Source organism: Eptesicus fuscus, chromosome 4 (genome assembly GCF_027574615.1).
Source record: "Eptesicus fuscus isolate TK198812 chromosome 4, DD_ASM_mEF_20220401, whole genome shotgun sequence".
Classification (NCBI taxonomy): Eukaryota; Metazoa; Chordata; class Mammalia; order Chiroptera; family Vespertilionidae; genus Eptesicus; species Eptesicus fuscus.
Window position 1 is genome coordinate 112601613 of NC_072476.1, and position 15401 is coordinate 112617013.

Sequence of the window (15401 nt, forward strand, 5' to 3'; positions counted from 1 at the left end):
TTCTCCCCTCGCCGTGTGGTTAACGGGGTTCTCCCCTCGGCGTGTGGAGGTTAACGGGGTTCTCCCCTCGCCGTGTGGAGGTTTGTGGGGTTCTCCCCTCGCCGTGTGGAGGTTAACGGGGTTCTCCCCTCGCCGTGTGGAGGTTAGCGGGGTTCTCCCCTCGCCGTGTGGAGGTTAACGGGGTTCTCCCCTCGCCGTGTGGTTAGCGGGGTTCTCCCCTCGCCGTGTGGAGGTTTGTGGGGTTCTCCCCTCGCCGTGTGGTTAGCGGGGTTCTCCCCTCGCCGTGTGGAGGTTTGTGGGGTTCTCCCCTCGCCGTGTGGTTAGCGGGGTTCTCCCCTCGCCGTGTGGTTAGCGGGGTTCTCCCCTCGCCGTGTGGTTTGCGGGGTTCTCCCCTCACCGTGTGGAGGTTTGTGGGGTTCTCCCCTCGCCGTGTGGATAGCGGGGTTCTCGCCTCGCCGTGTGGTTTGCGGGGTTCTCCCCTCGCCGTGTGGAGGTTTGTGGGGTTCTCCCCTCGCCGTGTGGTTAGCGGGGTTCTCCCCTCGCCGTGTGGAGGTTTGTGGGGTTCTCCCCTCGCCGTGTGGTTAGCGGGGTTCTCCCCTCGCCGTGTGGTTAGCGGGGTTCTCCCCTCGCCGTGTGGAGGTTTGTGGGGTTCTCCCCTCGCCGTGTGGAGGTTTGTGGGGTTCTCCCCTCGCCGTGTGGTTAGCGGGGTTCTCCCCTCGCCGTGTGGTTAGCGGGGTTCTCCCCTGGCTGTGTGGAGGTTTGTGGGGTTCTCCCCTCGCCGTGTGGAGGTTTGTGGGGTTCTCCCCTCGCCGTGTGGTTAGCGGGGTTCTCCCCTCGCCGTGTGGAGGTTTGTGGGGTTCTCCCCTCGCCGTGTGGTTAGCGGGGTTCTCCCCTCGCCGTGTGGAGGTTTGTGGGGTTCTCCCCTGGCCGTGTGGTTAGCGGGGTTCTCCCCTGGCCGTGTGGTTAGCGGGGTTCTCCCCTCGCCGTGTGGTTTGCGGGGTTCTCCCCTCGCCGTGTGGTTAGCGGGGTTCTCCCCTCGCCGTGTGGTTTGCGGGGTTCTCCCCTCGCCGTGTGGTTAGCGGGGTTCTCCCCTCGCCGTGTGGTTTGCGGGGTTCTCCCCTCGCCGTGTGGTTAGCGGGGTTCTCCCCTCGCCGTGTGGAGGTTAACGGGGTTCTCCCCTCGCCGTGTGGTTTGCGGGGTTCTCCCCTCGCCGTGTGGAGATTAACGGGGTTCTCCCCTGGCCGTGTGGTTTGCGGGGTTCTCCCCTCGCCGTGTGGTTAACGGGGTTCTCCCCTCGCCGTGTGGAGGTTAGCGGGGTTCTCCCCTCGCCGTGTGGTTTGCGGGGTTCTCGCAGGCCTTCTGTGCACACGCACACCCCCTCCTGGAGGCTGACAGAACCAGCTCTGGAGCGTCAGGCCGATGCCCATGACAGCTGCACGTGTCCCACGTGGGCCCGTGGCCTGAGGCGAGGGGAGGCCCACCTAGCATTGGCTCCTGCTGGCGACGTGGCCGTAAGGCCGTCCCAGCCCTGGCGGAGGGGCGGGTGGCGTGAACTGGGGTTTTTCCGCCCACTTTGTGGGAGGGTTCCCCCTACAGATCGCACTCACCGTTACCCCGTGAGCCCAGGCCATAAACCAGACGTCCAAACCCTGTAAATGGGGTAATTCGCACTAAAAAGTTCAACATCAGCCAAAACCCGTGTGGCTCAGTGGGTAGAGCGTCGGCCTGCGGACTCCAGGGTCCCAGGTTCGATTCCGGTCAAGGGCATGGACCTTGGTTGTGGGCACATCCCCAGTGGGGGGTGTGCAGGAGGCAGCTGATCGATGTTTCTCTCTCGTCGATGTTTCTAACTCTCTATCCCTCTCTCTTCCTCTCTGCAAAAAATCAATAAAATGTTAAAAAAAAAAAAAAAAAGTTCAACATCAGACAATTCCAGGCAGTTTCCCGACACGGGAAATGACAGCGGTAGTCGAAGGAGTGGACGGGAAAGGGGGTTTGAATGTCCAGGTTCCTACCTGAAGCTCAGCCTTCTCTGTAAAACCGTTAGCCGCAGGGAGTCACTCCCATCCGAGGAGGGCCGGGCCGGGCCGGGCCGTGGCGTTCAGGCAGCTTCTCGGGCGACGGCGCCTTTCCGAGGTGACCCTGGCCACCGAGAGCCGAGCGCCAGGCTGTTACCAACTCGGTGAGCCCCCTTCTCCTTCCCTCCTGCTCTCCCTTCTTCTGTTCACGAGCCAAAGCTCGGACATAACCGTGCGTGACGGCAGCCTCTGGCCCGTCTGCTGACGTGGGAAGCGTGGGGGGCATGTTCCGTGTGAGAAAAAAGCTTGAGCGAAGCTGACGTCGCTCCGTCCCTGGGCTGGGGAGGTTTGGAATCAGGGTCCGTGACAGACGTGGGGGTGAGACGAGAGGGAGCCCAGGGAGCCGGCTGAGCTGTGAGGCTGAAACGCAGGAACCCACGCCCCAGCCCGATGTCACGTGTGTAAGCGCCAGGACGTGTGAGGGAGACCTTGTCCGATGGGGGTTCCCCGTGGACGGGGCACATTCTGGGTGGAACCCCAGTGTGAGGACCAGCAACGTAGACGGCCCGTCCCTCCAGGAGGATGGCTGAGCTGCGGGCTCCCCACATGGGGCAGCAGGGCACAGGCCGGCCACAAGGTGGCGCTGCACCCCCGTTCTGCTGGGTCTGTCAATGGGGTAAGAAAAACTCCCGGGGGTGCGGCCACGGCCGTCTCCCCACCTGCCGAGTCCCATCCACCGCGCCGAATGGCATCGAACAAGGCACAGCCCCTCCACGGAGACCAGCCCCGGGACGGCGTTACCCCAGCCACACGTGAGTCTGAACAGGATTTATTGCATAAGTTGAAGGTTACAGGTGATATATAAGAGCTCGTTATAATACACGTAGAGTTATGTCAACATAAAACAACAGCTGGTTACGATGAGCACATGCAATTCACTACGAAGGAAAAACACGGACACACCCTCCAGACCGGCCCTGGCCACGAGCCAGGAGGGGGGGCAGCTGGTGTCCTGGGCGGACGGGGCCGGTGCAGGGGACAGGGCAGCACTGGCCAAGGCACGCCCACGTCCACTGTTCACACACGCGTGTCAAGACCGAAGGACTTCAACACTGACCTTAACATGCCCCGTCATCTGCGACACGTGCTTGTGGATCAGCCCTGGACGCCGAGTTCCCCCTCACCAAGGCTCGTGTTTAAGGGACGCCGTGGCCCTGGCCTCAAGTGCGTTTTCATCACGACCGACCCACGCCGCACACACACCAGTAGCATATGAAAAACATGTGAATCCAAGAGGCCACATTTGGCCCAGACACCTCCCCGCACCCGGCCCACGGCTTGGGCAACGGCTGCCGGGACCAGCAGGAGGGCCAGGCCCCAGGTCCGTGGGGTCACAGCGTCTCGGGGACCTGGGACCCTCCCGCTTTGGGCTCACTCTGGACACGTGGCCGTTTAGTGGCTCCATCTTCTCTTGATTCACAGAAAAGTGCAAAGAACGTTTAGAAGTGACCTTGCTGGGCAACAGGACTGACCATGACCCACACAGGAGGCGCCCAGCAATCCTAACAAGTGGCCTCCCCTCAGGCAGCTCACTATCTGGGCATTTCAGCCATTTCAACCTCCACTGAGACAGCGTGCACGGCCTAGGACTTCGTTCTCAGACCCGAAGGGAGAAGACGACTGTGGAACACAGACCTGTCTGTCACATTGCACCTCGCATTACTGCACCCCGATATTCCTCATTATCCAGGCAAGACCCTCCCGGCAAAGCCACAACGCACCCAAGAGCGCTAGCGTCCAGCAATGTCTTACACAACGGAGGCCTGTTTGCTCCGTCCCCACACGCCTGAGACGCTCCACCGTGAGGATGGCCTTTCAGGGGCAACAGTGAAAAGTGCATCCCACCTTCACAGCACGGGGGCCGCTGGCCGACTCCTGCGTGAACTCTCCTTCCGGGGGGGGGGGGGGGGGTACCAGACGCGGGAGCGGAGCCGACTTGCAGGGGCAGGGCCCGGCGCCATGTCCGTTAGGCCTGGAGGGCTGCGTGAGCGGCTTCGCTCCGCCCAGAGGCCACTGGTGGAGCCTAGAGCTGAGGAGCGGCAGCCCGCTCGGCGCCTGAACGCACCTGCCACAGCCGACGGCTCAGGCGCTCTGCTCAGACGTCACCGCTGGATCCTAACTGTTCAAAGCGTGATAGGTTTTGGGGGACACCCTGTGTACAGACTAAACATGACACGAACCAGAGCCGGTGCCTCTGCCCGCGTTTAACACAATCACATGCATGAAACACAGACCGCCTGGTCACGCCTCCGCCGCACCATTCGACAAAGCACTTTCCGTGTTCTCGGGGCCAGGATGCACATCCCACGCCAGTGATCACACGTGTTTCCCGAGTGGAATTCTGTAGTAACCACGTCCGTGGTCTGACGTGCCCTGTGGCGGCCCGGGCCTGCACCCCGTCCCCCACTTCCTGTGCGGCATCCTGGCCTCCAGGCCCTCGTTCTCACACTGCGCGCCCGCTCTCCTACGGCCACCGCGCCACGAGGAGGCACAACCGAAGTGACCACAGAACAGGGCTGGTTACCGCGAGGAAATGAACGGGACGGAGGTGACTTCCCGAAAGACGAGGCGCGCCCACGGGGAGACGCGCCCGGGGCGCCCCGAGGCCTGGGCGGGAACAGGCAGCGATGGACATCAATGTGAGCACAGTCCTGAGGGGGCGCCATGTCAGCTGGAGTTCACCCGCTTTCTTAGCTGTTGGGTCTCTGAGAACCGCTGTTGTGGGCCGGCCTGGTTGCTGCCGCTTTAAAGGACAGAAAAGCGAAACCCACAGCCCCCAGGTCCCAGGAGGGCAGCGTCTCCGCACGCAGCCACCTCAGCCGCGTCCTCGCTGGGTGGCGGCGGGAGGGGCCGTGGGTCAGCGCCGACCGAGGCTGCGGTCCCGTCACCGCCGAGCTGACCCCTCGGCTCGTCACGTGGGGGCGGAGAGCAGGCGTGCCCTTTGCCGCTTCCCACGCCACCGGACAGGAGCCTGTCCCGACAGCGCAGAGCCGCCCGACGGGAGGACGTCTGAGGCCGAGGGCACCGCCTGCGCCCCGAGACCCGCAAGGGCAACACGTTCACACGGAGGCTCGCCCTCGGCCGGCGAGCGGCCTGGCGTGCGGGCGCGGACAGCCTGGCCTCGTCCCTCTGGGCACGGCCGATGCCGGGAGGTGCAAGAACCTGCTTCTAACGGCAAGCTGAACTCCCTCCTGCCCCGGCAGCCGCCGTCCCGGGCGCGTCTGTGCTGTGACCGCACGGGCGCGGTTCCGGGTCAGGGCGCACACGGCCGTCCGGCCGGGCTGCTGGGCAAGCTCTGGGGCCGCGCCTGACCGTCGCCCCTCAGCCCTCAGCACAGCGTGCGTGTCCCCGCCGCGGCGCCCTGAGGCCGTGGCAGCCCCGCGGGGGCGGCGTGTAGTGTGAGCGGATCAGGGTCTGGGATGGAGGGCAGGACGCGCTTGTCCACAAAGGCGCGTGGTCACCTCGGCGAGTGGGACTCCGTGGATCCGAGGCGCAGGCTCGACGCGTCCGGCGGCCTGCGGGCGGCGTGGCGGGCGCCTCACTGGGGCATGTAGCCGCCGGGCCGCACCGTCTGCGGGAGGTAGCTCTTCGGCGGCCCCTCGTCAAGGTCGAGCGCGGCCTCCATCCCACCCGCCTCCGACCTCTCGCCCGGCCCCTGGGCCGCGGGCCCAAAGGCGTCCGCCCCCGGGACCTCCCGGAACGCCTGCGGCTGCCCGGGCCCCACGGGGTCCTCGCCGGCCGGGGCGCCGGCCTCGGGCTGGCGGCAGCTCTGCCGGAAGTACGGCTGTCGGGGCGGCGGGTCTGAGCCGTCCCCCGGCGGCGGCACATCGTCGGGCCGCTCCTCGCAGTCGAGCAGGGGCTGCGTGGACTCGGAGCGCGAGAAGACCTGCACGGAGGGCACCTGGTGGCGGTAGCCGCTGTGCACCACGGTGGAGTACTGCACGGCGCTCGCGGCGCTCTGCGCGGACGCCGCCTCGGCCTCGTCGCCGCTGGACAGGCTCTGCCGCGAGGACATGCACGAGGAGCCGCCGATGCCGCTGCTGTGGCCGCCCGTGCTCAGCTTCTCCTTCCGGAACAGGTCCAGCGCCTTGAGCTCCTCCGGGAGCGGCTTCTTGTCACTCGCCTCGATCTCCACCACGCTCAGGTCCGTGAGCGCGCCGTCCGAGAACATCTGGTCCTTCGCGTTAAAGTTGTGCTGAGAGAGAGAGAGAGAGAGAGGGGGGGGGGGGGGGAGAGGGAGGGAGGGGGAGGGAGGGAGGGAGAGAGAGAGGGAGAGAGAGAGAGGGGGGGAGAGAGAGGGGGGGAGAGAGGGGGAGAGAGAGGGAGGGAGAGGAAGGGAGAGAGAAGGAGGGAGAGAGAGAGGGAGAGAGAGAGGGAGGGAGGGAGAGGGAGGGGGAGAGGGAGGGAGAGGGGAAGGGAGAGAGAGGGAGAGAGAGGGAGGGAGGGAGGAGCAGAGAGGGGGAGGCGGAGGGAGGGAGAGGGAGGAGCAGAGAGAGAGAGGGAGGGGGGAGAGAGGGAGAGAGGGAGGGAGAGGGGAAGGGAGAGAGAGGGGGGGGGAGAGAGGGAGAGGAGGGAGAAGGGGGGAGAGAGGGAGAAGGGGGGAGAGAGGGAGAAGGGGGGAGAGAGGGAGAAGGGGGGAGAGAGGGAGAAGGGGGGAGAGAGGGAGAGAGGGAGGGAGAGAAGGGATCGTCATTACCACACGTCACTGAGGAACTGCAGGCACACACAAGGGCGGAGCCAGAGCCCGTGTCTCAGGGTCTCCGTGGCCGCCGGAGGTAACACCGCTCCGCCACCTGCCACGGCGCCCGCTACGGGGCGTTCTCCGTGGGACCGGCGGCGGCGCCTCGTCCGAGCCCAGCCAACGCTGCTGGCAGAACAGCACTCGCTTTCCACGCGGACAGCCGCCCCGGGCTCTCGGGACAGAAAAGCAGCAACGTTCAGAAAACAGGCTGACTCCGTCCCACAGAACACACACGTGTTCCGCCTGTGACACGGAACTCGAGGAGGGAAGGACGTCCAGACCCTCCGCGTCGGGAAGCTCCCGGAGTCCACGAGGAGACGGCCGTCAGCGTGGGAGCACGCAGGCTGCGAGGGCCGGCGGGCACGACGCTAACGGCCGCCTACGGGCTGCCCGGAGCAGTGCCGACACCGGCCAGGCGTTCACGGCGGACCCTGCGTCAGGGAGCGTGCTCCAATGGGACCGGCGGCACGGGCAGCGCCCCTAAACCCGTCACCGTCCTCCTGCGCGGCCCGGCTGTTCCCGTGACGTCTGGTCCAAGTGGTGACCTTTGGCTGACCCCCAATGCGCCCCACTTGCCCGAGTCCCTAACGAGTCGGAGCCCCGTCTTACCCGGGGCGGCGTGTGGGGCGACCACTGGGCGATGTGGCTCTTGGACGGGTCCGGGACGTTGGGCCAGATGTGCTTCTTAATCCTGGGGAGGAGACGCGCTGGTGAGGGCGCGGGCAGCGCACGAGGAGGTCCCTGACCCCACCCCCCCAAACAGCGCCCGCCGGCCCGGAGCCCATAGAGCCAGGCCTGCCCCGCCGAGCAGCACGGTGCAGGGCCGAGGGGCCGCCCTCGTCGCAGCGAAAGGCCGTCAACAAGGCTTCTACCGGGAAAACCCGATCAAAGCCCGCCTGCCACCACGGCGAGCTCCCCGGGTCACAGCGGCTGTAGCTCAGCCCCTCCCACCAAGAGGCCAAAACCGCTCAGCCTCCGACGATCAGACAGCAGGCGACCTCAGACCGGCCCCAGGTGAAGGGGAACGAACCTCACTTTTCAAAAGGAAGAAAGAGGAACAAAGCCTGAGGCAGCTGTCCCGTCAGCACAGACCCTCTGCGCGCGGTCCCTCCTGCGCAGCCCGGGTCCGAGCCGGGCGTCACGTGAGGGGAGGCCACGCACAGAGTCCGGAGGAGTCACGGGACCTCCAGGCGCCCCCGGCACAACCGGGAAACGTGGCAGAAAGCGCACACCGCGGCCCACAGGCCGACGGGAGGTCATCTCCGAACCCCCCCTGAACTGACGGGAGCACTCGCTCGCCATCTGTGTGGAAGCGCGTCTTCCCACAAGACAAGGCTCAGCCCCGGGGCTGCCCCGTGAGTCCCGTCAGACGCTTAAAAGGGGGGACTCTCCATGGAGGGGTACACGTCTCCACTAACCCCACACCCGCTGTTCAGCGATCACGCCCCCGAGCCTGGAGAACGGGGTGACGTTTCCGATAAAGTTACACGTGCACCTGCCACACGACCCGACGACCCTCCTCACTGAGGTACACGGTAACTCGGGACGCCAAGACGCGACTCTCGAGCAGAGAGCGTGGCTCATGGGAGCCACGACCAAAGAACCCCCGAGCTTCCGTCACAGCGCGGCCCGAGTCCGATGGACCGCGCCCAGGACTCTGCTCCACAGCGAGGAGGAAGCGTGAGCCGCAGCCACGCGCTGCCCTCAGGACGCCAGGGGAGCGCCGTGGACAAGCCGCGCCAGACCGCAGAGCAGGGCCGGCTGGGCCGGGGTCAGGGCGGGGCCACCAGGGGCGTCTCGGTGATGAAGTGCTGCTGCCGGCAGGGACAGGCCCACAGGCCGTGCACGAGGCCGTGCGGAGGGGCCGCGGGGAGGACCCCGCGCCGTGACGGGAGGCGCGCGGTACTCACAGGTCCCGCTTGTTGAAGCAGAGCAGCACGCCCAGCAGCGTGAGCAGCAGGAACGCCAGGCAGACGGGCACCACGATGGCCTCGATCTCCCCCTGGGCTGGAACGAGACGGGAGGAGACGGCTCAGCGATGCCGAGGAGACACGCTTCCCGCCACCGGCCTCGGGCCGCGCACGCAGACCCGCGTCAGACCCACAGACCCTCCGCACAGCGGGGCCCGAGCGGGGCTGCGGGCATCCCCCCGGCACAGCGCCCGCACGGAGTGTGCCTTCACCCGACAGCCCTACTGCGCGCTGGCCAGACTGCAGGTAAACGTGCCGTGTGCACGGGAGGCGGGTACGCGTGGCGCACCGCGCTGTAACCTCGCTTTACGGCTGGAAGTGGCCCCGGGTCCCTGAGAGGCTGGACTCCTGGGAAGATGAACCCGTCCCCCTGTCCGTCTTTCCACACTTCAGCCCTGTCAGCCCCACCCTCCATGACGCGCACCGGCTGGCCCCGACAGCCTCACGCTGCTGGTGGGGAGGGGGAGGGCAGTCCCTGACCTTCCTCCCGCCCACAGCGCCCTCCCTGCCCGGGGCAGCTGGGAAGCTGGGCAGTCAGTAACGGAGCTACACTGGCCCCCGGGACCCGACGGGACCTGCAGACCCAACTTCACGAGTCCTTCCTCTTTCCAAGGCGCTCTCTGCCGGGGCCGCGGGTTCAGGAGCGCCCACGGCACATGCGAGGAAGAGCGGTCGGAAGAGCGGCCCACCCTCACTCCACGCCTCCCCGTCCCCGTGCGGGAGGGGCCGTCGCTGGGACGTCCACGCGGGGACTTCTAAAGACGGCCTGGTCGTTCTGGTGAAGTCACCCGGCCCTCTCGAGGGGCTTTTACGGGAGAAGGTCTGAGAGTAAAGGGATGAGCGTGGGACGGCCGTGGCCTGAACGAAGAGCGAGCGGGGTGTTTGGGAACAGAGAGGGTGGCTGAGGTCCTGGCAGATCAGAGCCCAACCAGCACAGAGCTCCAGAGAGCAGCTTTCCCAGCGACCAGGGGAGGCGGCGGGGAGGCACAGGGGACCAGGCGGGAGGCGGCGGGAAGGCACAGGGGACCAGGCGGGAGGCGGCGGGAAGGCGGAGAAGGGAGGTGCAGGGCTACCTGGGAAACAAAGGGTTAGGAGAACCAAGGGAAGTGGGATTTTTGAGGACAGAGAGGCCACGGGAGTCAGACCGAGAAGCAGGAAGATCGGGACGACAGAGGCACGAAGACCAGACCAGGGAGGCCTCCTGAGTGACAGCCAGGCTTCGGCCTGGGGCGGGAAGCGGGTGTGGGGGGATGGGAAGGGGTGTCGGGTGTCGGGGGGCAGGGGTTGGGGGGCGGGAAGCGGGTGTCCAAGAAGCAGGGCTGCAGGGCCGTGGGGACGGGGCAGACCAGGCCCAGCACCGGCCGTAAACGCAGGGACAGCACAGACAGACGGACCCACCGAGGAGGCGCCCGGGTTTGGGGGTGTCAGGGTCCCGGTGAAACAGTCAAACACAACGAGTAAGTCGACGACGAAGGTGGGAAGCTTCCTCTCGTTTAAAGAGACGAAAGCCGGTCCCAGCACCAAGGCCCTGATTCCTGACCTTCGTCCATGAACCCAAGAGGCACTTTATGGGTCCCAGCAGCCTCGTCCTCGGTCGGACGGAACCAGAAGGAAGAGGGGCTCGCCCGCTCTCACCGAACTTGGGGGTGGTGAAGGTGAACTCGGGGCCGTCCTTGCCGCCCTCGTCCGTGTAGGCCGCCATGCGCACCATGTAGAGCGTGTCGCTCGTCAGCGAGGACAGCGTGTACTCCGTGTGGGAGGAGTCCACGTTCACGGCTGGAAGAAACCACCGGCTCAGTCAGCTGCTCGGGGGCCTCTGCTCCCGGGGCCAACGTCCGACAGCGAAAGTGTCAAAAGGAACGGAGTGTATTTCACCCCAACAACTTCCCTAACTGCCTGGGCGCGCCCTGTGTCTGCGGAGGGACCCCCCCCCCCCGGGAGGGGCAGCAGGAGATGGATCGGGCGCAGTCCTGAGCAGGACCGGGCCCCCAGCCAGAACGCTCACCGGTCTCGTTGCCCGCGCCGGTCCTATAGAAGATGGTGTAATTCCTGATGAAGCCGTTCTGCACGTCCACCGGGAGCCGGTCCCACTCCAGGACGGCCTCGTTCTTCCCCACCTTCTTGGTCCGCACGGTGGGGCCCTTGGAGGGCGCTGGGGAGAGGAGCCGTCCGCTGACTGAACGCCACTGGGGTTCAGTGACGTTTCCTCACCGCAGCCCGCGGGACGGGAGACAGCCTGACGGGGCTGCAGCGGCTCTGCTCACACCGTCCCGGGGCGGGGCGGGGCGGACGGGCTTGCTTCAGGTACGGACGGGGGGCGGGGGACAGACGGGGGGCGGACGGGGACTTATGGGCTTGCTTCAGGGACGGGCGGGGGGCGGGGGACGGACGGGTGGATGGACGGGGACTTACGGGCTTGCTTCAGGGATGGACGGGGGGCGGGGGACAGACGGGGGGCGGATGGGGGGGCGGACGGGGACTTACGGGCTTGCTTCAGGTACGCCCGCACGGCCTCGGCGGCCCCCGGCCCGTCGCTGTACACCGGGATGACGGTGATCAGGTAGCAGGTGCTCTCCGCCAGGCGCCCTGGAGGGGAGAAGGGGGTGAACGCTGTTTCTCCTGCGACGAGAACGCCTGGTCCCACGGCTCAGGCTCCACCGTCGCTTCCTGACCCTGAGCTTCCGGCTGAACCGGCAGCGGCTGGAGGGAGCCCTGACTTTCATGAGCTGGGTTCACGCTCAAGAGGAACCTGCTTATGAGGGTCAAAGGTCACCCTCGGTGCCCATGAGCGGGCAAAGCGTTGATGTCGTCAGGAGTGAGGACGGCGATCAGTCGGGAGTGAGACCGCCGATCTCTCGGCACCGGAATCTGCCTCCCAGCCCGACGGCGTGTCTGCCGGTGAGCCTGCTCCGGAGCCAGGCCCACGGGGTCGGGCGACTCGGGAAAGAGACGGGGTCACTTCCCCAGAAAGCACCCCGTTTTACAAGGAGAAGTGATCCCGACTCCGCCTTCTAGAACCCTCCAGACGAGCGGCTGCTGCTCAGCCCACCTGGTGACTAGCACGGCGCGCTGCCCGCCCTCGGCCGTCCACGGTGGGGGAGGGGGTGGCGCTGAAGTTGACCTTCGACCAGGACGCACCTTCCCGGCTCTCCTCACGAAGTCACACTCGCTGCCCCGCTTCCTGAGCCGCGGGCGCCCCCTCGCCTTGTAGCTGGGCAGACGAGCAACCCTCCACCCCCGTGACAGTGGGCACCAGCCACACCGTGGCCCGGCCGAGCCCTGCTGCCCCGATGCCGGTCTGCCCAGCACCGTCTCCTTTCTGGTTCCCAGCTTCCAAGGTCAAGGCTGGAAACCGGACACCTGTCGGCCAGGAGGTCACCGAGGGCCAGACGGCCTGTTTGGAGAAGACGCTCCCACTGTCCCGTCCCGGTGGGCACGGCCGCCCGCATCTGCTTAGAGCGGTCCTCTCATTCGTTCACCGTGTTCGGCGTCCTCCGTCACCGGGAACACGCGCACGCACAGGCACACACGCTGTTTGTTTTCTCTTTAACGGTGTTGTCCACTGCACAGCCACTACAGGCCGCTCCCTGACACACAGGCCCCCCCCCCCCCCCCCCGTCCTGGGCTCTCACTGCCTCTGTCCACTCGCATGTCCAGTTACAACCCTCAGGGAACCAGTGCCGGCTCCGCCTCCTCCGGCAGCTGTGAGGAGTCAATGCCAGAGAAGGGCTTCTCCAGTGATGGGCCAGAGACCGGGAGCAGGGAGCACACACCCGGAGCAGGGAGCACACACACACCCCGGAGCAGGGAGCACACACCCCGGGAGCAGGGAGCACACACACACCCCGGAGCAGGGAGCACACACCCGGGAGCAGGGAGCACACACACACCCCGGAGCAGGGAGCACACACCCCGGAGCAGGGAGCACACACCCGGGAGCAGGGAGCACACACCCGGGAGCAGGGAGCACACACACACCGGGAGCAGGGAGCACACACACACCCCGGAGCAGGGAGCACACACCCCGGAGCAGGGAGCACACACCCGGGAGCAGGGAGCACACACACACCGGGAGCAGGGAGCACACACACACACCCGGGAGCAGGGAGCACACACCCGGAGCAGGGAGCACACACACACCCCGGAGCAGGGAGCACACACCCGGGAGCAGGGAGCACACACACACCCCGGAGCAGGGAGCACACACCCGGGAGCAGGGAGCACACACACACCCCGGAGCAGGGAGCACACACCCCGGAGCAGGGAGCACACACCCAGGAGGGAGCACACACACACCCGGGAGCAGGGAGCACACACACACCGGGAGCAGGGAGCACACACACACCCCGGAGCAGGGAGCACACACCCCGGAGCAGGGAGCACACACCCGGGAGCAGGGAGCACACACACACCCGGAGCAGGGAGCACACACACACACCGGGAGCAGGGAGCACACACACCCGGGAGCAGGGAGCACACACACACAGGGAGCAGGGAGCACACACAGGGAGCAGGGAGCACACACTGGGAGCAGGGAGCACACACACACAGGGAGCAGGGAGCACACACTGGGAGCAGGGAGCACACACACACACAGGGAGCAGGGAGCACACACCCGAGCAGGGAGCACACACACACACCGGGAGCAGGGAGCACACACACACACACCTGGGAGCAGGGAGCACACACACACCGGGAGCAGGGAGCACACACCCGGGAGCAGGGAGCACACACACACCCGGGAGGGAGCACACACACACCCGGGAGGGAGCACACACTGGGAGCAGGGAGCACACACACACACCTGGGAGCAGGGAGCACACACACACCGGGAGCAGGGAGCACACACCCGGGAGCAGGGAGCACACACACACCGGGAGCAGGGAGCACACACACACACCCGGGAGCAGAGAGCACACACACACAGGGAGCAGGGAGCACACACACACAGGGAGCAGGGAGCACACACACACCCGGGAGCAGGGAGCACACACACAGGGAGCAGGGAGCACACACACACCCGGGAGCAGGGAGCACACACACAGGGAGCAGGGAGCACACACACACCCGGGAGCAGGGAGCACACACACACCCGGGAGCAGGGAGCACACACACAGGGAGCAGGGAGCACACACACACCGGGAGCAGGGAGCACACACACACACCCGGGAGCAGAGAGCACACACACACACCCGGGAGCAGAGAGCACACACACACACCCGGGAGCAGGGAGCACACACCCGGGAGCAGGGAGCACACACACACCGGGAGCAGGGAGCACACACACACACCCGGGAGCCGCGAGCACACACACACCCCCGGGAGCAGAGAGCACACACACACACCCGGGAGCAGAGAGCACACACACACACCCGGGAGGGAGCACACACTGGGAGCAGGGAGCACACACACACACCTGGGAGCAGGGAGCACACACACAGGGAGCAGGGAGCACACACACACCCGGGAGCAGGGAGCACACACACAGGGAGCAGGGAGCACACACACACCCGGGAGCAGGGAGCACACACACACCCGGGAGCAGGGAGCACACACACAGGGAGCAGGGAGCACACACACACCGGGAGCAGGGAGCACACACCCGGGAGCAGGGAGCACACACACACCGGGAGCAGGGAGCACACACACACACCCGGGAGCAGAGAGCACACACACACACCCGGGAGCAGAGAGCACACACACACACCCGGGAGCAGAGAGCACACACACACACCCGGGAGGGAGCACACACACACCCGGGAGGGAGCACACACTGGGAGCAGGGAGCACACACACACACCTGGGAGCAGGGAGCACACACACACCGGGAGCAGGGAGCACACACCCGGGAGCAGGGAGCACACACCCGGGAGCAGGGAGCACACACACACACCCGGGAGCAGAGAGCACACACACACAGGGAGCAGGGAGCACACACACACCCGGGAGCAGGGAGCACACACAGGGGGCAGGGAGCACACACACACAGGGAGCAGGGAGCACACACACACCCGGGAGCAGGGAGCACACACACAGGGAGCAGGGAGCACACACACACCCGGGAGCAGGGAGCACACACACAGGGAGCAGGGAGCACACACACCGGGAGCAGGGAGCACACACACCCGGGAGCAGGGAGCACACACACACACCCGGGAGCAGGGAGCACACACACACACCCGGGAGCAGGGAGCACACACACACAGGGAGCAGGGAGCACACACACCCGGGAGCAGGGAGCACACACACACACCCGGGAGCAGGGAGCACACACACACACCCGGGAGCAGGGAGCACACATACACAGGGAGCAGGGAGCACACACACACCCGGGAGCAGGGAGCACACACACCGGGAGCAGGGAGCACACACACACCCGGGAGCAGGGAGCACACACACCCGGGAGCAGGGAGCACACACCGGGAGCAGGGAGCACACACACACCCGGGAGCAGGGAGCACACACACACCCGGGAGCAGGGAGCACACACACACCGGGAGCAGGGAGCACACACACACCCGGGAGCAGAGAGCACACACACACAGGGAGCAGGGAGCACACACACCCGGGAGCAGGGAGCACACACACACCCGGGAGCAGGGAGCACACACA

General features: G+C 66.5%; 1 protein-coding gene across 1 annotated transcript in view; it reads right to left on the reverse strand.

Annotated features, from left to right (window-relative positions):
- Positions 1-3984: 3984 nt before the first annotated feature.
- Positions 3985-15401, reverse strand: part of IL6ST (interleukin 6 cytokine family signal transducer) — a 35532-nt gene continuing 24115 nt past the window's right edge. The window contains exons 11-16 of the mRNA XM_054715366.1: positions 11274-11375; positions 10795-10941; positions 10425-10565; positions 8730-8826; positions 7429-7510; positions 3985-6273 (exon numbers count right to left, since the gene is read on the reverse strand). Coding sequence (XP_054571341.1) covers positions 5617-6273; positions 7429-7510; positions 8730-8826; positions 10425-10565; positions 10795-10941; positions 11274-11375 — 1226 coding nt within the window. The 3' untranslated portion in view covers positions 3985-5616. The remainder of the gene's footprint in view (positions 6274-7428; positions 7511-8729; positions 8827-10424; positions 10566-10794; positions 10942-11273; positions 11376-15401) is intronic.